The 18,389-nt window shown below is 38.4% G+C and overlaps 1 protein-coding gene across 2 annotated transcripts; it reads left to right on the forward strand.

The window, feature by feature from the left end:
- The first annotated feature begins 2,414 nt into the window (after positions 1 to 2,414).
- Positions 2,415 to 18,186, forward strand: LOC122067747 (serine/threonine-protein phosphatase 2A 65 kDa regulatory subunit A beta isoform-like). 2 transcript variants are annotated; one of them, XM_042631587.1, is made up of 13 exons: positions 2,415 to 2,683; positions 2,884 to 3,293; positions 3,795 to 4,041; positions 5,047 to 5,159; positions 7,771 to 7,850; positions 8,117 to 8,258; positions 8,373 to 8,453; positions 8,737 to 8,841; positions 12,017 to 12,199; positions 12,461 to 12,553; positions 17,373 to 17,512; positions 17,617 to 17,683; positions 17,782 to 18,186. In XM_042631587.1, the coding sequence occupies exons 2-13, from the start codon at positions 2,901 to 2,903 to the stop codon at positions 17,899 to 17,901; spliced, it is 1,764 nt and encodes a 587-aa protein (XP_042487521.1). In that variant the 5' UTR covers positions 2,415 to 2,683; positions 2,884 to 2,900; the 3' UTR covers positions 17,902 to 18,186. The 2 variants fall into 2 exon arrangements, with proteins under 2 accessions (XP_042487521.1, XP_042487520.1); XM_042631586.1 differs by having other exon boundaries at positions 2,416 to 2,683; positions 2,877 to 3,293.
- The last annotated feature ends 203 nt before the right edge of the window (positions 18,187 to 18,389 follow it).

Consider the following 18,389-nt stretch of genomic DNA (forward strand, 5'->3'; position numbering starts at 1 on the left):
GCCTAGATCAGCCCTATTGGCCCTGTGGTCCCTGTGTATGGTGGTGGAAATGCGTATTTTTCAGTGCGGTGTCATTTTCCAACTCCATTCCTCCCTTCTCCTTCTTTTGTATAGTTTACAAATTGGGTTTTGTGATTTTAGGGTTGGTTTTCATGTAGGGCATCCTCACACACTTCACTTAGCTTAGATTTAGTGAAATTAGTGAGTGGATCAACATAGGATTTCAAGATACACCCAATTTTCTCAATACACAAGTCTAGGTTAAGCTAAATTGGGGAAAACTTAGGTTGAGCTCATGGAATGGTCATTAATGGCTCATGAAATCACTCTCACACACCATACATAGGTTTAATTTCATTTTCCCCAGCTTAGGATTAGGTTAGGATGTTAGGTCATAGAGGATTTGTTCAAATTCCCAAATCCTAGGGTTTTGGGTAGGGGTTTCATAGGGATTTGTCCTTAGACCCAAGGTTGAGTGAATAACCTTGCCAATGTAGGTCTCTTACGCTAATTTCCTCCTCCCATTATGTAGTCTTTATGGTTGGGTAGGTAGGATTTGGTTGGGTCTCCATTACTTCTAATAAATAGTGAAATGGGAAGGAGAGAGAGAGAGATTTATGTGTGTGTGTGTGTGTGGAGAGTTGAGCATATGGGCTTACCTCAAGAATGGAGCCCTAGCCTTCCTCCTTCCTTCCTCCCTTGCTCTCCTTCTCCTTCTTCTTCCTCTTCTTTCTCCCTTTCCTTGTTTCTAATTTGGTAGGAAAAGAAATGAATGGTAAGAGCCCTATTTATAGCCACTTAAGTCCCACTAAGGGCTGTTTGGGGAATTAATGGGTTTTTACCCAATACCGGGTTATTCCGCTATTCGACACTAACGGCCCACTTCGAGATGTCCCGCCACATTAATCAACTCTCTAATACATTGTTCCATCAATGTGGATGGGTTTGGGGTGCACTATCGTGAGGTCTCGGGTCCCATGGTGAGACAACTCAAAACTGGCCTGTGCACTCACCGTATGGTGTTTACCGGTGGATGCTCCATCCGCCGGTGACCATCAACCGGTGAATGCTGAACCGGTCACTTTGTATGGAGATCTCTCCTCAGTTTGAGTGGGGCCTTCTCCAGGGTTTCTAGTGTGTATGAGGTTCAACTGACCTTTCCCTTCGGGTCTGGAATCCCTTCCAATTACTTAAGCATGGGTAGCAGGTGCAAGTGGGCCCGCCCTTCCTTCCTCAGCAAAAGACGGATGCAACCTTGTATTCACTAGTACTGGTGTCCTCCGGTGTAGCACCTGAACATTAAAATAGGAAGTTTTAGGGTTCGGGAATAACATAACCCATCTTAGATCATTAGATGGTCATTATTGGTTTTATTTATGTAGTGTATGCCATTTTTGTCATACGCCATTTTCCATTCGAACATATTCAAATAATTTATGGAAATCAAATTTTCAAATACGAGTCGTCCTAAATGGACATGAATGCGAATTGAATATAGATTTTCAACTATCCTTTTACATACTTGATGGGGAATGGGAGCTGTGAGTTTAGAGAGAGCGGTGTTGCAATTTCACTATCTATGTCAAGCAGCGAAGAACATGAAAAGATGAAAATTTGAAAAGTTAATCCTTACCCCATTAGGGTTATGTTGAAGCGTAGTATCTAAAATTACATATATGTCCTTTTTTTTTTTTAATTATTATTTGTAGGGCAAAAGATTGTTACCTGGTCATGTGTCCCTAACACTAGCACAAGGGCCAATGGGAGCACGAGCAAGGGCAACAATATGAAAGTGATTTTTGTTTTCATGGGGTTGGGACAGTAATTTCATGCACCCTATGTTTGGTGTAGGGGCCATGCAATGAAGCAATTATTTGTTTCGTTTATTTGTTATGGTAAAAAAAGTTATGTGAGGAGTGTAGCTCCAATGCTTAGACATGAGGTGAAATGACCAACCCACCCCATGAAATGAAAAATGACACCTTAATACTTTCTTTGTACTCTTACTAATCCCTGTGTATGTGTAAGAGCTACACCCCCACAAATAAACATTCCCCGTTTGTTATGGTCCATGAATTGAGAAAAAGTAATTTCCACCCAAAACACTTTTGATAAAAGAGTTCTTTATTTTTTGGTAAGAGAAGTGATAAAAGGAATTGAAGTATTATAAAAATATTATTATTTAATTATAGATTTATAATCAAACTTAGACTGATTAAATTCCAATTCAAATTAAAATATCCTACCCACCAAAAAATTGAAAATATATGATTTGAAAATGAGTGATACGATCAATTACAGATTTTTCCCCTTCAGAAAAATTCCTGTAACACTTAAAAAAAAAGAGAAAAAAAAAAATAAAAATCCTTGTAACGTTCGTATCGTTGCGGCAAAAGACACGTTGGGTGATTTCTTTCCAATTTCCTTTTCGAAATTACAAAAGAAGCGAAATCCCGACCCTTGGGACTCTGTTTCTCTCTCCCGTAAATCTCCGACGGAGAAGAAACGGCACTTCGAGCCAGAGGCAGCCGTCGGACGACATCCCAAGCGGCATCGAACACTCAGTCCTTACTCCCTCTCTCTTGGTCTCTTGGTCTCACAGAGGTTGCATTCACTTTCACGATCGGATTCTCTGCGCTAAGCTTATGATTTCTTGATTTTAGGGTTTGCGTTTTCTTTCCAGGTAATCACTCGCATTTCATTTTTGTTTATTCATTTCATCCGTCTTTCTTAGCTTTTAATATTAGTATTCTTCCCAGATCTTAAAAGTCGTCCCGATCCAGCTCCTAAAAATCAAATTTTTAGAGATTCCGTGGAAATTATCTAATTATATTGATTAGATTAAGTTATGATCTGCCTTTAATTGTTGTCTGAAGTTGCCAGGAAATTTGTGAGATACAATGGCTATGATCGACGAGCCACTGTATCCGATTGCTATTTTGATAGACGAGTTGAAAAATGAAGATATTCAGCTTCGGTTGAACTCTATCCGTAGGCTTTCTACGATAGCTCGTGCTTTGGGTGAGGACAGGACGAGAAAGGAATTGATTCCTTTTCTAAGTGAGAACAATGATGATGATGACGAAGTACTCCTTGCGATGGCTGAGGAGCTTGGGGTGTTCATTCCTTATGTTGGTGGATTGGAATACGCCCATGTTTTGTTACCTCCATTGGAAACCCTTTGTACTGTTGAGGAAACCTGTGTGAGGGACAAAGCAGTGGAGTCGTTGTGTCGGATTGGAGCTCAGATGAAGGAGAGTGATCTGGTGGATTGGTTTATTCCTCTGGTGAAGGTAATATAGTTGCTTCTGCTTCATAACGTTTTCCTATCAAGTGTTTGTTTGTTTGGTGGTATTTGAGTAAGAATAACAGAGAATGATTCCGTAATGATTATTTGGGTGGGGATTAGAATTCTTTTTGGTGTATATCTCACACAAGATTGCAAGAATTAATGGACACCTGAACCTTTTCCGTTATGATGATATTTACTACGTAGTGAATTATCCTAGATTGCATATGCTTCTCCTTTTTATGTCATGTAATTTTGATGGTACATGAAAACTCAATAAGTAGTTTAAGTATACTAGAGAAGCTTGGGTATTAAGTCATTTGAAAACATATTAATCATTTGTTTGAGGTTGTTATTGCTGCTTGAACTGGAACAATGGTGTCTTTTCCAGTCTTAAGCATCTGATTTCCTCATAGAGAAAAAGTAGAAAAAGAAAAAGGTTCTCCCTATACCTTGATGTTTTTGCTATTGTTTCTGTTAATATGTTATAATTTCCTTCCTTTAGAGACTGGCATCTGGTGAGTGGTTTACAGCTCGGGTTTCTTCATGCGGACTGTTTCATATTGCTTACCCAAGTGCCCCAGAGATGTTAAAGACAGAACTACGGCAAATATACAGCCAATTATGTCAAGATGACATGCCAATGGTGAGGAGATCTGCTGCATCAAACCTGGGAAAGTTTGCTGCCACTGTTGAGCCAGCCCATCTGAAGGCTGATGTCATGTCGATATTTGAGGATCTGACTCAGGATGGTATGCAGAATTTAACTTTTGATAATCTCCTAATTCAAGTTGAATGCCAATAAGTACACTGTATGCTGATATCATACTTTTGCAGTTTCACTCATTTATATCTTTTAATTAAGGTTTTGGTTCCTTCACAAGTTACTTTAAATCATAATGATATGTTGCAGTGAGTGAACTGACATTTTTTGGATTTTGCTTAACGCTGATCAATGCATTGGGATCTTGATTCATCAGGCAGAAAGCATAGAAACAATAGAGTTTCTTGCCCATCGCATTACATGCTTTGTAATTATGTGAACTCTACTAAGGTGGCTTTGGTATGAATAGTTTATTTTATCTCCCCTACCATGTTTTTGTTGGTGGCAACAAAACCTTGTTAATAACAAAAAGATGTTTACATGTAAGCATGCAAGATGTGGAGGTGTGTATATACCATCCTATAAGATGATGAATTATGCATAAAGTTAGATCGAGGGCTCTAACAGGTGGGTAAGAAGCTCCAACACAGACATCATCGATAAGCCTAAGCCTGTAACAAGCGTTGAACATAGGCCGTGGGCAGGGAAGCGTTATTATCGATAGTTCTTCTTGCTTTTGTTCCTGATTGAACATAGCTTCTTGCCACATAGAAATGCCTTATGAGCCCTACAAGACAGAGTAATGGGAAATGCTAATGCGAACTCAAAGAATGGAGAGGGGATCGGACGTAATCTCTATCTGTGTGGCTCGAAATGTATAGGAGGTCGAGTGAAAGATAACTAATTTTTTTTTTTTCTTTTTGTCATCATTGTGATAATTAACTTTCTTTTGGGTGTATTGATGTGTGAGATGGGCACTCAAAGTCTCAGTATAAGAAAAAATTGGAGTTCTTTTTTGATTTTTTAGGCATAACGAGAAGCCATTGGAAAGTAAGTGGAAATTTCTTTGCCTTTGCATGCCTAGTTAATTTTTGAAAATTTGTTGCTTGTCTATTCTAGTAAGCTATTATGTAACAATTCTGATTCATTTCAGATCAAGATTCTGTTCGACTTTTGGCTGTTGAGGGATGTGCAGCACTTGGAAAGTTGTTGGAACCTGAAGACTGTGTTTCTCACATCCTTCCTGTCATTGTAAATTTCTCTCAGGTATGCTTCTCATGTATGCCTTTTATTCTTTTTCTGGCTTGCTGGGGCATAATAATTTGTCATTTCCTTTTTCCAAATTATGAAATATCTCATGGAATAAATGTAGTAATTTTGAGGAAGTTTCCTTACAAATTCCTTGGACTTGAACATTTACTGTGTTGGGTGTGTATTCTTTAAGGATTTCCTTGAGGTTGAGTTCAGTAAGGCCTTCCTTCAGTGATGGATTAGAGAAATATAGCTGATTCTGTTTCATACATGGTTAAAAATTTCGAATTTCAGGTGGGATTTTGACCCCCCACTGAAACTGAAATGTTTTGGCAAAATGATTGAAATCCCACTGAAATTTGGTCCATTCGGTTGCCGAAACCTGGAATAAAGCCTATTTAAGCATGATTAAAAATGTTTGAAGCATTAGACTGGGAAAAAAAACCCAACATGGTACTTTGGCTTCGAATCCTATGACATATGATAACCATGTCATCCTCTGCCTGAATAATCTCACAAAGTCTATCACAACAGTCTACATGTGGGAAATTTGGGGAAATTTAGCCAAATGATGCTTCATCCATCCAAATGTTGAAGTGATGCTCCACAGTTTGTCACCAAATCTTGATTCTGCCAAAAAATTCGAGGGTTTTTAGCAGTTCTGGAGCTTCGAAGGCATGAGGGGACGAAAGCTTGAAATTTTGCTGAAATCTGGATTTCCTGTGTTTCACAGAGTTTCATTTCGACATGAAATATTTCAACAAAATTTCGACCTATCTTTTGAACCATATGTGGTGTGGGATGGCTTATCTTTTAGATATTACATTTATATTTACTCTGTGTCGTGGAATGACTTATCTTTTAGAAATTACATTTTATCTTTACTCATAGTCAAATTTAACGTAAGGCTGGCTTGCTAGGCACAGGTACCCAACCCCAATGAGGACCAAAAACAACTCCCAAATATCCCCTAGTGCTAGGACTGATAACAGTATAGTGACAATCCCAAAAACAGTTGCTAATTACCCCAAACAACAGCCGATCGACCAGGGTAAGTTAGGAACAACATCCTACAACTAATTGACCAATAAACCACCAATGTGCAGACAATAATAGGTACTTGAATAACAGTCACAAATCAGCCATAATAATCTGAGCCTAGACCCCAATAGCAATCTGAAACACAAACAGAATAATAATACCTGAAATCTGAGATTTTTAGGTCAATTGGGAGAAACCCAAAAAAAAAAAAAAAAAAAAAACACGGGGTTGAAACTCTGGTCGAAGGAGGCTAAGGGAAGCCTTAACAAACTCCAAAAATTACAATCTAAGTTGATGGCTGTAACCCTAAATCTGAGAATTCTTGAATTAGTTCAAGAAATTGGAGATTTCTTGTATTTCAGCATTCAGGCCTCAAAGGGACATGAAACGTTGGCCTCATGGAGGCGCCTGATAGACCCAAAAGATGGCCTATAGTGGGCCAAGGGTCTAGAAGATATGGGAACTCGATTGCTGTCCAGAAAATCCCAGAATAGGGCTGCCGTAGGTTGTACTTTTGAGTGTGGATCTCAATAGCTTCAGAAGGTGATGATGATGACCTCACACTTTTGATCATGCATTGCAGACAGAGCTTATATCACTCAGGAAGCAAGGGAAATAAAAAAGAGAGAGAAGGGAGATCGATAGGGAGAAGGGGGAGGGATAGGGTGGCTTTCTCAGCCTGGTATCTCACCAGTTAGGACTCTTTTAGTCACTCACCCTCTCAGAGGACTATCTTGCGAAAAGCAAAGTTCTAGTCATCTTCATAAATGATGGGGGTTATATAGGCAGCAATGCTTGCCTCAATAGAAAGAAATAAAAATAGAAACGTACAAAAAAGGAAATAAACTGAAAAAGGAAACTATAGCCTAGGGAAGGCCTCGCTACCGTTCGGGGGGCGTGGTCCCCTCCCTACTCCCTACCTGATTAACAGCCGCATCAATAATAGATCGAAAACTATGTCATAAATGATGATCGAAATCCCTAATGCCTTTCATCAAGCCGCATCAATAATAGATCAAAAACTATTTCATAAATGATGATCGAAATCCCTAACGCCTTTCATCAACTTTGCTGCTCTGTAAAGATTTATTCTCATGCAATGCATGGTCAAAAGTGTGAGGTCATTCAACTGTGAGAAGGGCAGGTGTTTCTGATATTGTGTGTTGGTTCTAGTAAACAGTGTGAAAGCTATGATGAATTGGCCTGGCTGAAACATTTTATTGTCACCTGTATTGTTGACTGGTGGTCACTGTTTTGACTCTTGCGCATGCACATGCACATGCCATTGTGAGTATTTGTTTGCATGATACTATGTGATCATGAAAATTTTACCAGTCATCATGTTTTTGTCCGGGATGGAAATGGTCTCTCATTTGAACAAACTCATATATCGGTAGAAATCGGGTTGTTTTTTGATCTCTTACGTGGGTTCCATTGTTTACTAAAATATTCTTCAGCATTGGATGTACGTAGTTGATTCAGCTATTAATTGGGAATTAATTATAACTGTTATTTTCTCCGTCTTCTGAGTTATATGGCTTTTGATGATTCATATCTCAGTTGTGTATTCTTTTTCCCTGAATAGGATAAGTCTTGGCGAGTTCGATACATGGTAGCTAATCAATTGTATGAACTTTGTGAAGCTGTGGGGCCTGAGCCTACAAGGTAACTTTGCCCTTGTTAAGGCATAAGGAAGAGTTATCATCATCTGTTGTAGCTGGTTTAATTGTGCTTTTTTTTTTTCTGGTGGTTTTCTTCTGTAAGTTTACACTCATTCATGGATTGAAGGTTCCTGGTTTCTCACCTATATCTATTAGTGAAAACCTAAATTTCCATTTTCTTCTACTTTTTCCTCAATGTTCATATGGTATCATGGTTTACTGTGGGTTTTATCAAAGCTTTATGTGATGCTGATTTTTGTATGTTTTAAGGTCGGACCTGGTTCCTGCGTATGTGCGGCTACTTCGAGATAATGAGGCTGAAGTACGTATTGCAGCTGCAGGAAAAGTAACCAAGTTCTGCCGAATATTGAATCCCCAGCTTGCAATTCAACACATCCTTCCTTGTGTGAAGGTGCACTTGCATTTTTACATTTTGTTTTTCTTCATTTGGTGTTCAAAGTTTATCATTTTATACCGATGTAAATTTCTTATCTTCTGTCTCATCACTTCATAACATCGTTTGTAGGAACTGTCATCAGATTCTTCCCAACATGTTCGTTCTGCTTTGGCTTCAGTGATAATGGGAATGGCACCTGTTTTAGGAAAGGTAAGATATTATCCATGGTTACATGTTTTTACTCTCAACATAGTTAGGAATATGATGACTGTGTTCATTGCTTAATATATATAATTTGAGTCTGAAATTGAAATGTGGCCAAAACTCAAATTTTAGACTTACCATGTCGCTACTCCTGGCAAAAATGGGTGGCCCACTTAGAAAACCTCTCTATGTGGGTCAGTATAGATTTACTTTTGCCTTTTCTAATTAGTCTTCTTGCTTGCAAGATCTTTTAAATCTATATTTAACTCCTGCTTGATGGCTAACGCAGGATGCAACAATTGAGCAACTTCTTCCGATTTTCCTATCCCTTCTAAAAGATGAATTCCCTGATGTCCGACTTAATATTATTAGCAAGCTTGACCAAGTGAATCAGGTTTGTCGTTCTTCGAACTCTTATATGATTCATGCTTTTAACTAATTTAGTTTATTAATGACAGATCAGAAGTTTCTTTTGATTCTCTCCTTTACAAAGAGAAATATACTATCCAGGGGGCAATAAACAGATCTTTAATCAAGGTCAGATTAAAACAGATTTTAGATAAGCATGCAAGAGCTCCAGAGTCCAGAGATTTTTATTTTTCCTTGAGATGAATTTCTATATTAGCATTACTTTGGGGTGTGGGGGGGAGGGGTGGGAGAGATTCTATATATCTATAAATTGTCTTTGTTCCAAGTTGTTGCCTTGAGGGGAAGTCTTAGTGTTACAAAAGTCTGGGATATAACCAATCATAACATGACGACATTTTCCCTTTGACCTTTGTAATGGGCCGACTTGAATTCTTTAAGAAGGGCATAAATTGTAATTTTGCAGCAAGCGATTGAAAAGATCAAAAGGACTAGCTAACTGTAGGATTACCCCCAAGATCTTAAAGTTAATGGTAAAACAGTAGATTTACTCGACCAGAAGGGACATTTTGCTCAATTTAAGATATCTTGTTCTCCCTTCCCCTCTGCAACTTTGCCAGCAGAAACTCTCTCATGGATTTTTTATGAAAGATGAGATTCTTCTATGGTGGTTTAAACCCCATTGTGAGTGGATGTTGGTGGCGGTCCTCATATGGAACAGGGTATATCTATGATGCTACTCTGTAATGTTAGTGGAGTTACCCCATTAAGTCTCCAACTAAAAGTACATGACCGTGTCCTACACTCAATTCCTATATTATCCTTGACTTCTGTTTTAGATGGATTTTGCATGGGCTGTGAAATTGCACTGGCCTGTTTTTTCGTTGAAACTTAAATAAAATACCCAATGAGAAGATGGAGTTGTTCTTGATTGTATTTTAGACGAGGCATGGTATTTTGAATCATATGTTGGTCTTGCTTTCATGTAGATTCAATCGAATGATTTTGAAGGGTCGAGAGAGGGGAGAAAAAAAAAAACAACCTTGGAGTGAGCATGTTAGTGTTGTTGGATCATATGCGCATGACATAAAAGCTTATGCTAGACACGGGGTGGATGTGCAAGATGCTGTTGAATCATCGACTGAGATGTGGCTGTATTCTTTTGCTAAGTGTTTCAAAATTCTTTAAATACCCAAATCCGTGCGTATTGGCTGATACGATACAGACTGATACTTTAAGCCATGATATTCATAAGCACATCCATGCATATATTTAGCGTGTCTTGCGTCTCTCCAATATGATATGATACGGTACTGATACTTAAACCCTTGCTAGATACAAACTACACAAAGTCACAAATGTATAACACTTTCCAATTAACGAAAAATACAAAAATTTCCAGTAAATATATTCGTGAAATAGTTTAACAGCCCATAAAAGCTAATAACCAGTAAGCTACACATACATGAATAAATTAACAGCCCATCACAGCAATAGAAAACTTAATCATTGTATAATAACAACTATCTAATAAATTAACAGCCCATTACAGCAATAGAAAACTTAAATCATTGTATGCTAACAACTATCTAATAGTGATTTTCTCTTTAAAGTTAAATTCCAGAACAAAAACTAATCAAGAATTTCATTTTTTCTTTCAAGTTAAATTCCAGAACGAAAAGTAATCAAGATCATTCCAGTTTTCAGCACTCTCAACATGAAGATATATTCTAATAGCAAGTAACAGAGAGAAATGAGAATGCACAATTGACAATTGCAAATTGCAAATTGCAAAACAGCATATAAGCTTAAAAAAAAATAGAGACAGTAAATTAAACTGTAGCAGAGATGACAGTAGACTTGAACAGAATTTGCACTAGGCAGTAAAAAAAGATGAAGAAGAAGAAGGCACTAGGCACTGCAGTAGAAAAAAAAGGAGACAAAGAAAATAGTCTTAGCAGCAGTAGGGAAAAAGAGGGGAAAATAAGAAGAAGAATAAGAAAGGCAGGAAATGGAGAAGAGGAGAAGAAGAAGGAGGTACTTGGCAGTGCAGTAGAGAGTAGGAAAACAAAAGAGTGGGATCTAAAGACAGTAGGAAATAAGAAGGGGGGGGGGAGAAGAATAAGAAAGCAGGCACCGGAAAAGAAAAGTAAGAAACCAGTGCAGTAAAAAAAGAAAAAGAGAAAGCGGGAAACAGAGAAGAAATGAAGAATTAAAAAAATGCAGCGGAAAGAGAGGGTTTCAGGGAGGAGATGGACAAGAGAGAGGGCCTCGGGGTGGGGGGAAGAAGAATAAGAAAGCAGGCACCGGAGAAGAAAAGTAAGAAACCAGTGCAGTAAAAAAATAAAAAAATGAGAAAGCGGGAAACAGAGAAGAAGTGAAGAATTAAAAAATGCAGGGGAAAGAGAGGGTTTCAGGGAGATGGACGAGAGAGAGGTCTTCAGGGAAAACTACGGAAAGTGAAGAATAAACAAGGCAGTGGAAAGAGGGGGACTTTGCATTGCTTGAAGTGATTTATAACTGGAATGTGCTTGAAAAATGACAAGGAAACTTAATTTCAACCTTTATCTATGTCAGACGACCTTTGTACCTTGTTGGTCAGTTTATTGCTGATACCTAATTCTCTGCTTCTATAGAAAACTATCTAGTTCTCATAACAGGTGCTGAAGTCAACATTGGGTACCTTAGATTGTTCCCTCAATATCTTACCCAAATCGAATGGTTGGATTGCTTGGACTGTTCAAATTTGATTGGATTTTAAGTGTTATTGTTGAATGAAACCTGCAAATTGTCAATGAAAGGGATGAGTCACATATTGGGACTCAAAAGTGTTCCCATTCAACAAAGCAACCAGTCCATTGGTCCAACTGCGTACATTTATATTGTCCTGTTTTGGACCACTGTTTGGACGACAGACTATTGACTACTGTAACAAAATTTTTCACCCTTTGGTTGGTTTGAACGTTGGCTTATATTATGTCTATGATGCTCTTTTTGTGCCCTAAAAAGTAATGTCTACCTCCAACAATCATCTAGACTTTAATCATTTCATCAAGTGTGGCTGCTTATTTAAACTTTTCTAAGTGTCTTCCATCTCCCCTCGCTGAAGTCATTGTATAGCTAGATTTGTTGATGACACTGAGTTTGATTGCTTTTCATTTTTCATTGGTTTTCAATAATTTTAATGGGAGCTATCCCTTCAGGTAATTGGAATTGATCTGTTATCGCAATCATTACTACCAGCCATTGTTGAGCTCGCTGAGGATAGACATTGGAGGGTTCGGCTTGCAATAATAGAGTACATACCTTTATTGGCAAGTCAGTTGGGTATGGGGTTTTTTGATGATAAGCTTGGTGCTCTTTGCATGCAGTGGTTGGAAGATAAGGTTCGTCAATATTTTACACTGCCTATTAAGCGATTGGGATGCTGTGATCAAACTAATATGTTGTTCAACTCTGCTTCATACTTTAACCAACAACATGCATTCTCTGTGCATCTCCCCACTCTTTTTTTTTCTTTTCCCTCATTTGTGACCTTTCATTTTCTTTTTCCTAATAGTTGTACAGTGCTGATGCAAGAGTGACATATAAGATCCTGGTTGTGTAATAGTTCTCAGTTATATATCCTGTATATATATGTACTCCAGGTTTACTCGATTCGTGATGCTGCTGCTAATAACTTGAAGCGTCTTGCTGAAGAATTTGGTCCAGATTGGGCAATGCAGCACATAATTCCCCAGGTCTGTTCTCTCTCTTCTTTTTGTAATTCCTCAATGATTCCTTTAATGGTTAAATTTTATTTTATAATTTCTGCTAGAGTAGGGTTTCTAGGTTTCTACTTCAAAGAAAATTTACCTTAGACCCATGGAACCCTTTTTTTATTTTTAAGTTTATGCTGGTTTCTATTCCACAAAAACTGGGTTGATGATGGACATGCTAGTTCTCCACTAGCTTATTGAGATTTCAAGTTATGAACAGGCAATGATTTGGTTCCTATAAGGCTATAATGTTGCCAAGGAGTCCATAAGTACGGAATGAATTAGCACACTTATTTATAAACCTTGAGACAACAAAAACAATTCCAGCTGCCACTTTGGATTTTTTTTATATTTTTATTAACTAGTGGGTATATGCAATTTAAAATCTTCAAAAGACAAACCATTCATTTTGGAGGTTTTTCCCTAATATCCTTGGTGCTGATACTATTATTGATTATTTGCTTCGCCAAGTGAAAACACATTAGTATGATATGCTGTAACATATTGATGTAGATTCACAGGCTGGCCTTCATTATCGAAGGAGAAAGAAGACCTGCCAGCCTTGGGCTAATTCGAGCCTAGCTGGTCCCCAATTTTCTGAACCTATGCTGGCCACATCAGCAACCCATCGACCAGCATAGGATCCCCCTTATTAGTGCATATTTACTTTGTTTGAGCTTCTAGAAAGCCCTTCAAATTGCCAATCGAGCCAGCCATGTACACGTGTCTAGAAGACCTCCTTTTCTGCCTACGATTTCTCCTTACAGATGTAGTTTTGTCCTTTATGTTTGACTGGTCAAAGAGGCTTTGCATAAGTTGAGTTGCCTTCCGGAATGTCCCTAATAGTTGCCTTTTATGGTTTCTTAGGCTTCAAGTTAGTGGTTAGTTGCTAAACTATATTAGTTTCTTTTCTATTTTAGTTTCCTATTTGGGAACTAGTTTTTTTTTTTTTAGTTTTTAACTCTCTATTTAAGAGGCTGGTGTTCCAATTTAGAGAATTAATAAATGAAGAATTATGCAGCCAATGCTTGCTCCAATCTCCTGAGGAAGGATGAAAAACAGCTGAGATAGCTGTGGGTGAGAGGCCCAGGCTGAGATAGCCATTATCCCATTCCTTTGTTATTTGATTATTTTGACCTCTGAGAGTGTTAGAGAGGCTATTCCAAGCTATTTGAAGCATAGAAGCACCATCTCGTTGGCAAGGCATTCATCTTTCATCTATTCCGTCGTAGAAGTACTGAAGCATAGAAGCACCATCTCGTTGGCAAGGCATTCATCTTTCATCTATTCATTGATCACGAAGCACTCAAGCACTTATATTCACAGAAGTCAGTGAGCAGCCATCTTGCCTGATGATTTGCATATCTTCAAGACTTCATTGATGCTCTGAAGAGTACATTGCTGGGAAAGAGAGTATAGTTGCAGACGCTTGGAGTAGAAAAGTGTTGAATTTGTACACTTTCTCAGCCCACAATACGAGTATTGTGCACATTAAAGATAGTATGACTCATAGGGATTTTTATCTGCTAATTGTTCCAACAAGGTGGGAAGATACTAAGTACTCTCTTCGTGTTGGGTACTGCTTCTTGGGGATGCGACTATGCATTCGTGACTCATCCCTACAGAAGCACCTTATACGGGAATTGCATGGTAGAGGACTTGGTGAGCATTTTGACCAAGACAAAACCCTTCTATCAGTAGGTGACAAATGTTATTAGCTACACTTGCAGAACGATGTAGAGCATGTTATTAAGAGATGCCGCATTTGTTTATTAGCCAAAGGGCACTAAGCAGAATATCCATCCCACATGCTTCATGAGTACACATCAACATGGATTTTGTACTAGGTTTGCCCCTCACACAGGATAGTATGATTCCATACTCATGGTGGATCGATTCTTGAAGATGGCACATTTCATAACATGCCATAATGCATTCGTTTCTAGTTGCATTGCCACTATCTTCTTCAAGGAAGGTGTGGGGCTACATGGATTGCTGGAGTCGATTGTATTTAATCAAGCTGTCAAGTTTGAGTTATGGAAAAACTCAATGGATGAAGACCAATACTAAACTTCAGTTTTATATAGCCTTCCATCAGATGGCCAAATGGAGGTTGTTAATTGAAGTTTGGCTACTTATTGTGTTGTCTTGTTCATGGTTATGAAAAAACGTGGCTGTCCAATGTTGACATCGTGGAATTCGCTTATAGTAGTTTGGTGAATAGGACTATTGGTTGTGCTCCATTTGAAACTGTTCTTGGAGTTCAGCCTAAGCGACCTGCTGAGCATTCCCCTTCCACCTTGAGCACATATTGGTATTGAAGCAAATGAAATCATACGCCATATTACCGAGATCCATGCTGGCGTTCATAGACATATAGCCCTTAGCAAATTCTTACAAAGCTACAGATGATTGTTATCAACGTTTTGTGGAGTTTCGGACTGGAGAATAGATGATTGTTCACATTTCGCATAAAGATTTCCTCTTGGCACTAATACAGAGCTCCACGCACGGAAAATGGGTCTTGCAAGGTTCTTGAAAAGCTTGGTCCTAATGCTTATGTGATAGAGTTTTCTACTGATTTGGCCATAGGGCCATAAGCACTATCTTCAATGTGACCGATCTTAGTATCTACTTGGTCATCACTTGGACGAGGGAGATACCAAACATACCATATGGTTGCCGCAATTTGCTTCACTCGTTGAAAATGAGGTAGAGGATGTTTTGGATGACAATTATACTATCACTCAGGAGGGAGCTGATTACCTTCCCTTTCTTGTCAAATGGAAATGTCGTCCAAGATCTGACTACATGTGGATACATGCCGATGACTTCAAACGGCTCGACCTGGATTTGTATGTCTACATCCCTTTCTTGTTGGAAAGGCCTTCCAAGAATTGACTACATATGGATATATGCCGATGATTTCAAATGGTTCAACCATTCAACCTGGATTTGTACGACAAACTACGTGTCCCTCATGCATTCGTCAAGGATGAATGATTTCAAGCTGGGAAGAGTTAATGCAAAGAATAGGTACTTCAAGATTGAAGTACCAACATAAGAACCAGCTTCAAAATAGGCATGGGGTTCATTATGAACCAGCTTTGGTTCAACTGAACCAGATTCTGGTTCAGGCCATTGGGTGTTTGGTGATCGCTATAAACCAGTCATGGGTTTAGTAGATTAGGACACCTGTTCCAGCTTGTGTGGGAGGGTGTTTCTTTTTTTTCTTATTTGTAGTTTCATTCATACTAGCAGTCGATTTCAGCTTCTATATAGACAATGTTAGGCTTCATAAGCCTCCCACGATATTATGTTGAAAAAAGCTTGGCTCCATCCCTACCCACATAAGGGATTCCTCAAGGAATAAGGTCATTGTAGTCTCCTGGGGTCTTCCCTCCGCCTCCATCTTGCAGCCCCCTCTCCCTTGATTACCTTGTTTTTTTTTGCCCCTTGGGCTTGGTGTTTGTTCCCCTTCTCTCTCTTCTCTCCCACTTATTCTTTCCCTGCTTGGGATCCTTATATATTCTTTGTTTCTCCTTAGGTAATGAATTCTTTGTTCACCACACAAAAAAAAAGAGGCTTGGCTTTTGCTCCAATGTTCTATGAGATGTAGGGTTCTGTTGTGTTGCAACAATCTTTGGTGAGATGCTAAGGTAAGATTGGTGGGATCCCAATCAAGTTCCAGGCGTGAAGCTTGGTCCATATCATTCTGCTTCTCTTCCATTCTTCTTCATCTTGTTCATCATAAAATCAGATCAGTATTTTCTGGTTTCTATTTTGTTACTGAGCTTACCCAACTTGCTGGAATTTCAGTTTCTCCTTGTTTATGTATGAGATTTCAATTCAAACTTCAGATATGGCAATTGGATAGTACTTTGAACTTGCCCACTTCAAAATTTGATCATTGTGATGTTTTCCTATATTCATACTTTAAGTTGGATTCTTATTCTACTTGTTTTTGAGATCAAATTCTGTTTATATTCCAGATTGTTAATAGCTTATTGATTCTGACATCTCATCAAGACTTCAATCTTTTGTTGGCTATCAGATTGGTTCCTTAAGTCTGATTTCATTATTGTGCTGAAACCCTAATGAAGAGAATCCTATTCTTATAAGTGACCTTCCAATTTCAGTTAAATTTTGAGTAGTTATTGTTGACCATAAAAGTGATCTTTGACCAACATCTCATTCCCATCTGAGTTGCTGTTTATTAGATATGGAGCAAAGGGAGCGAGAAAACTATAGGGGTGGTTGGAGACCAGCTCGACTGCAGGCTGGTAGTAAATCAGGCTGATTGATTGAATCTGGTTTTTCCTTCTTCAATGTGGTTCTGGTTTTAACCAAGTTTCTGAACGTAATCCTTTAGGCTTCTAGAAACCCATGATATAGTTCTCTTCTTTAGAAAAATTAATGGTTTGGTAGGGGTCTCCATATTTTAGCCATGGTAGAAAACCATCTTGATGCCTGCTTTCCTTTAATGATTGTTGATTTAATGAGGTTTCTCATTTGCTAGATTTTTGGCCACTGTTGGGCGTTCCATTGGAATTGGATGTTAATTCACACACAAGGATTTTTGGCCTCTGTTGTGTTCCATTGGAATTGAATGTTTAATACACATAGAAGCAGCATATGTCCATCTGAATGAAAGCTTCACTAGAATGTTCTTGTGTTTTCTTTAGTACATGCTGATTCTTCTGTTCTCTGGCTGATTTATGATTTGTGAGAGTATGGCATGAATCAGTTCTTTTCCGGTGTCCATTTTTTCCCTTAAGCCATGTTAATGTATTCTTCGCAGGTTTTAGACATGATCAACAACCCACATTATCTGTATCGGATGACCATTCTACATGCAATTTCTCTACTTGCACCAGTACTGGGTGCAGAAATCATTTGTTCGAAGTTGCTACCGGTTGTCATTTATGCATCAAAAGACAGGTTAATCCATAATTATTCAATCTTGGCCGATACTTGGTGAAATTGTTAATGCTAGTATTTTTGTTAATCTTCTTGATGCTGGACTAATATCTGATATTTAACAGGGTACCCAACATCAAATTTAATATTGCAAAGGTGTTGCAGTCCCTCATTCCTATCGTTGACCATTCTGTAAGTACTTGAATGCAGTTTTTACTTGTCGAACTCTGTTGAATGCTGAGCTGCTAAAATTTCTGTGTTTTTTCTGGGATTTCTTCCTTTAATGTTAGGTGGTAGAGCAGACAATTCGTCCCTGTTTGGTGGAGCTCAGTGAGGACCCAGATGTAGATGTAAGATTTTTTGCCAGCCAAGCTCTTCAGGCGAGTGAGCAAGTTATGATGTCTAGCTAGACATGCTTGTTCATGAGTTTTCTCTGACCTGGAAGTTCCAGTTGTATCCACAATTGTCATGGAGAGAGACCGTGTTGGGAATAGTCACAGCTGCTTTCCTTTTTTTTTTCTTCTCTTTATGCTTTTTTGAGTGCTTCGGTGTTATTGTATCCATATGACTAACATGTACTAGCCTTTTAGTTAACTTTGTTTCAAGCTAGTGCCAAGTCAGATTTTATCATTGCTTTGATTGATCTGTGCCTAACATCACCATTTTGGAAGATAAGGTAGAACGAAGTTGAGCTATCTGAGCATGTCACAGTCTGAGATTGTCCTGGAGTCTGGTTAATTAATTTTTTTTGTTAGAATGGTCAGTGAAATTAGATGCTTTGATATGTTATAGGAAGAAATAATTTGTTTGGCTTTATAAACAATGCCAAATGCAATAGTTTTAGGTTACGTTTGGTAGTAATCCGAAAAAATGTTTCTGGCATTTTTTTGTTTTATGG

This window comes from Macadamia integrifolia, unplaced genomic scaffold, assembly GCF_013358625.1.
Source record: "Macadamia integrifolia cultivar HAES 741 unplaced genomic scaffold, SCU_Mint_v3 scaffold31, whole genome shotgun sequence".
Lineage (NCBI taxonomy): Eukaryota > Viridiplantae > Streptophyta > Magnoliopsida > Proteales > Proteaceae > Macadamia > Macadamia integrifolia.

Bases quoted from the DNA above. Each gene is read 5' to 3' on its own strand.
- LOC122067747 (XM_042631587.1), top strand. From the start codon at position 2,901: ATGGCTATGATCGACGAGCCACTGTATCCGATTGCTATTTTGATAGAC. The intron at 5,160-7,770 runs GTATGCTTCTCA...TTCCCTGAATAG, and splicing joins TCATTGTAAATTTCTCTCAG to GATAAGTCTTGGCGAGTTCG. The intron at 8,842-12,016 runs GTTTGTCGTTCT...CTATCCCTTCAG, and splicing joins AGCTTGACCAAGTGAATCAG to GTAATTGGAATTGATCTGTT.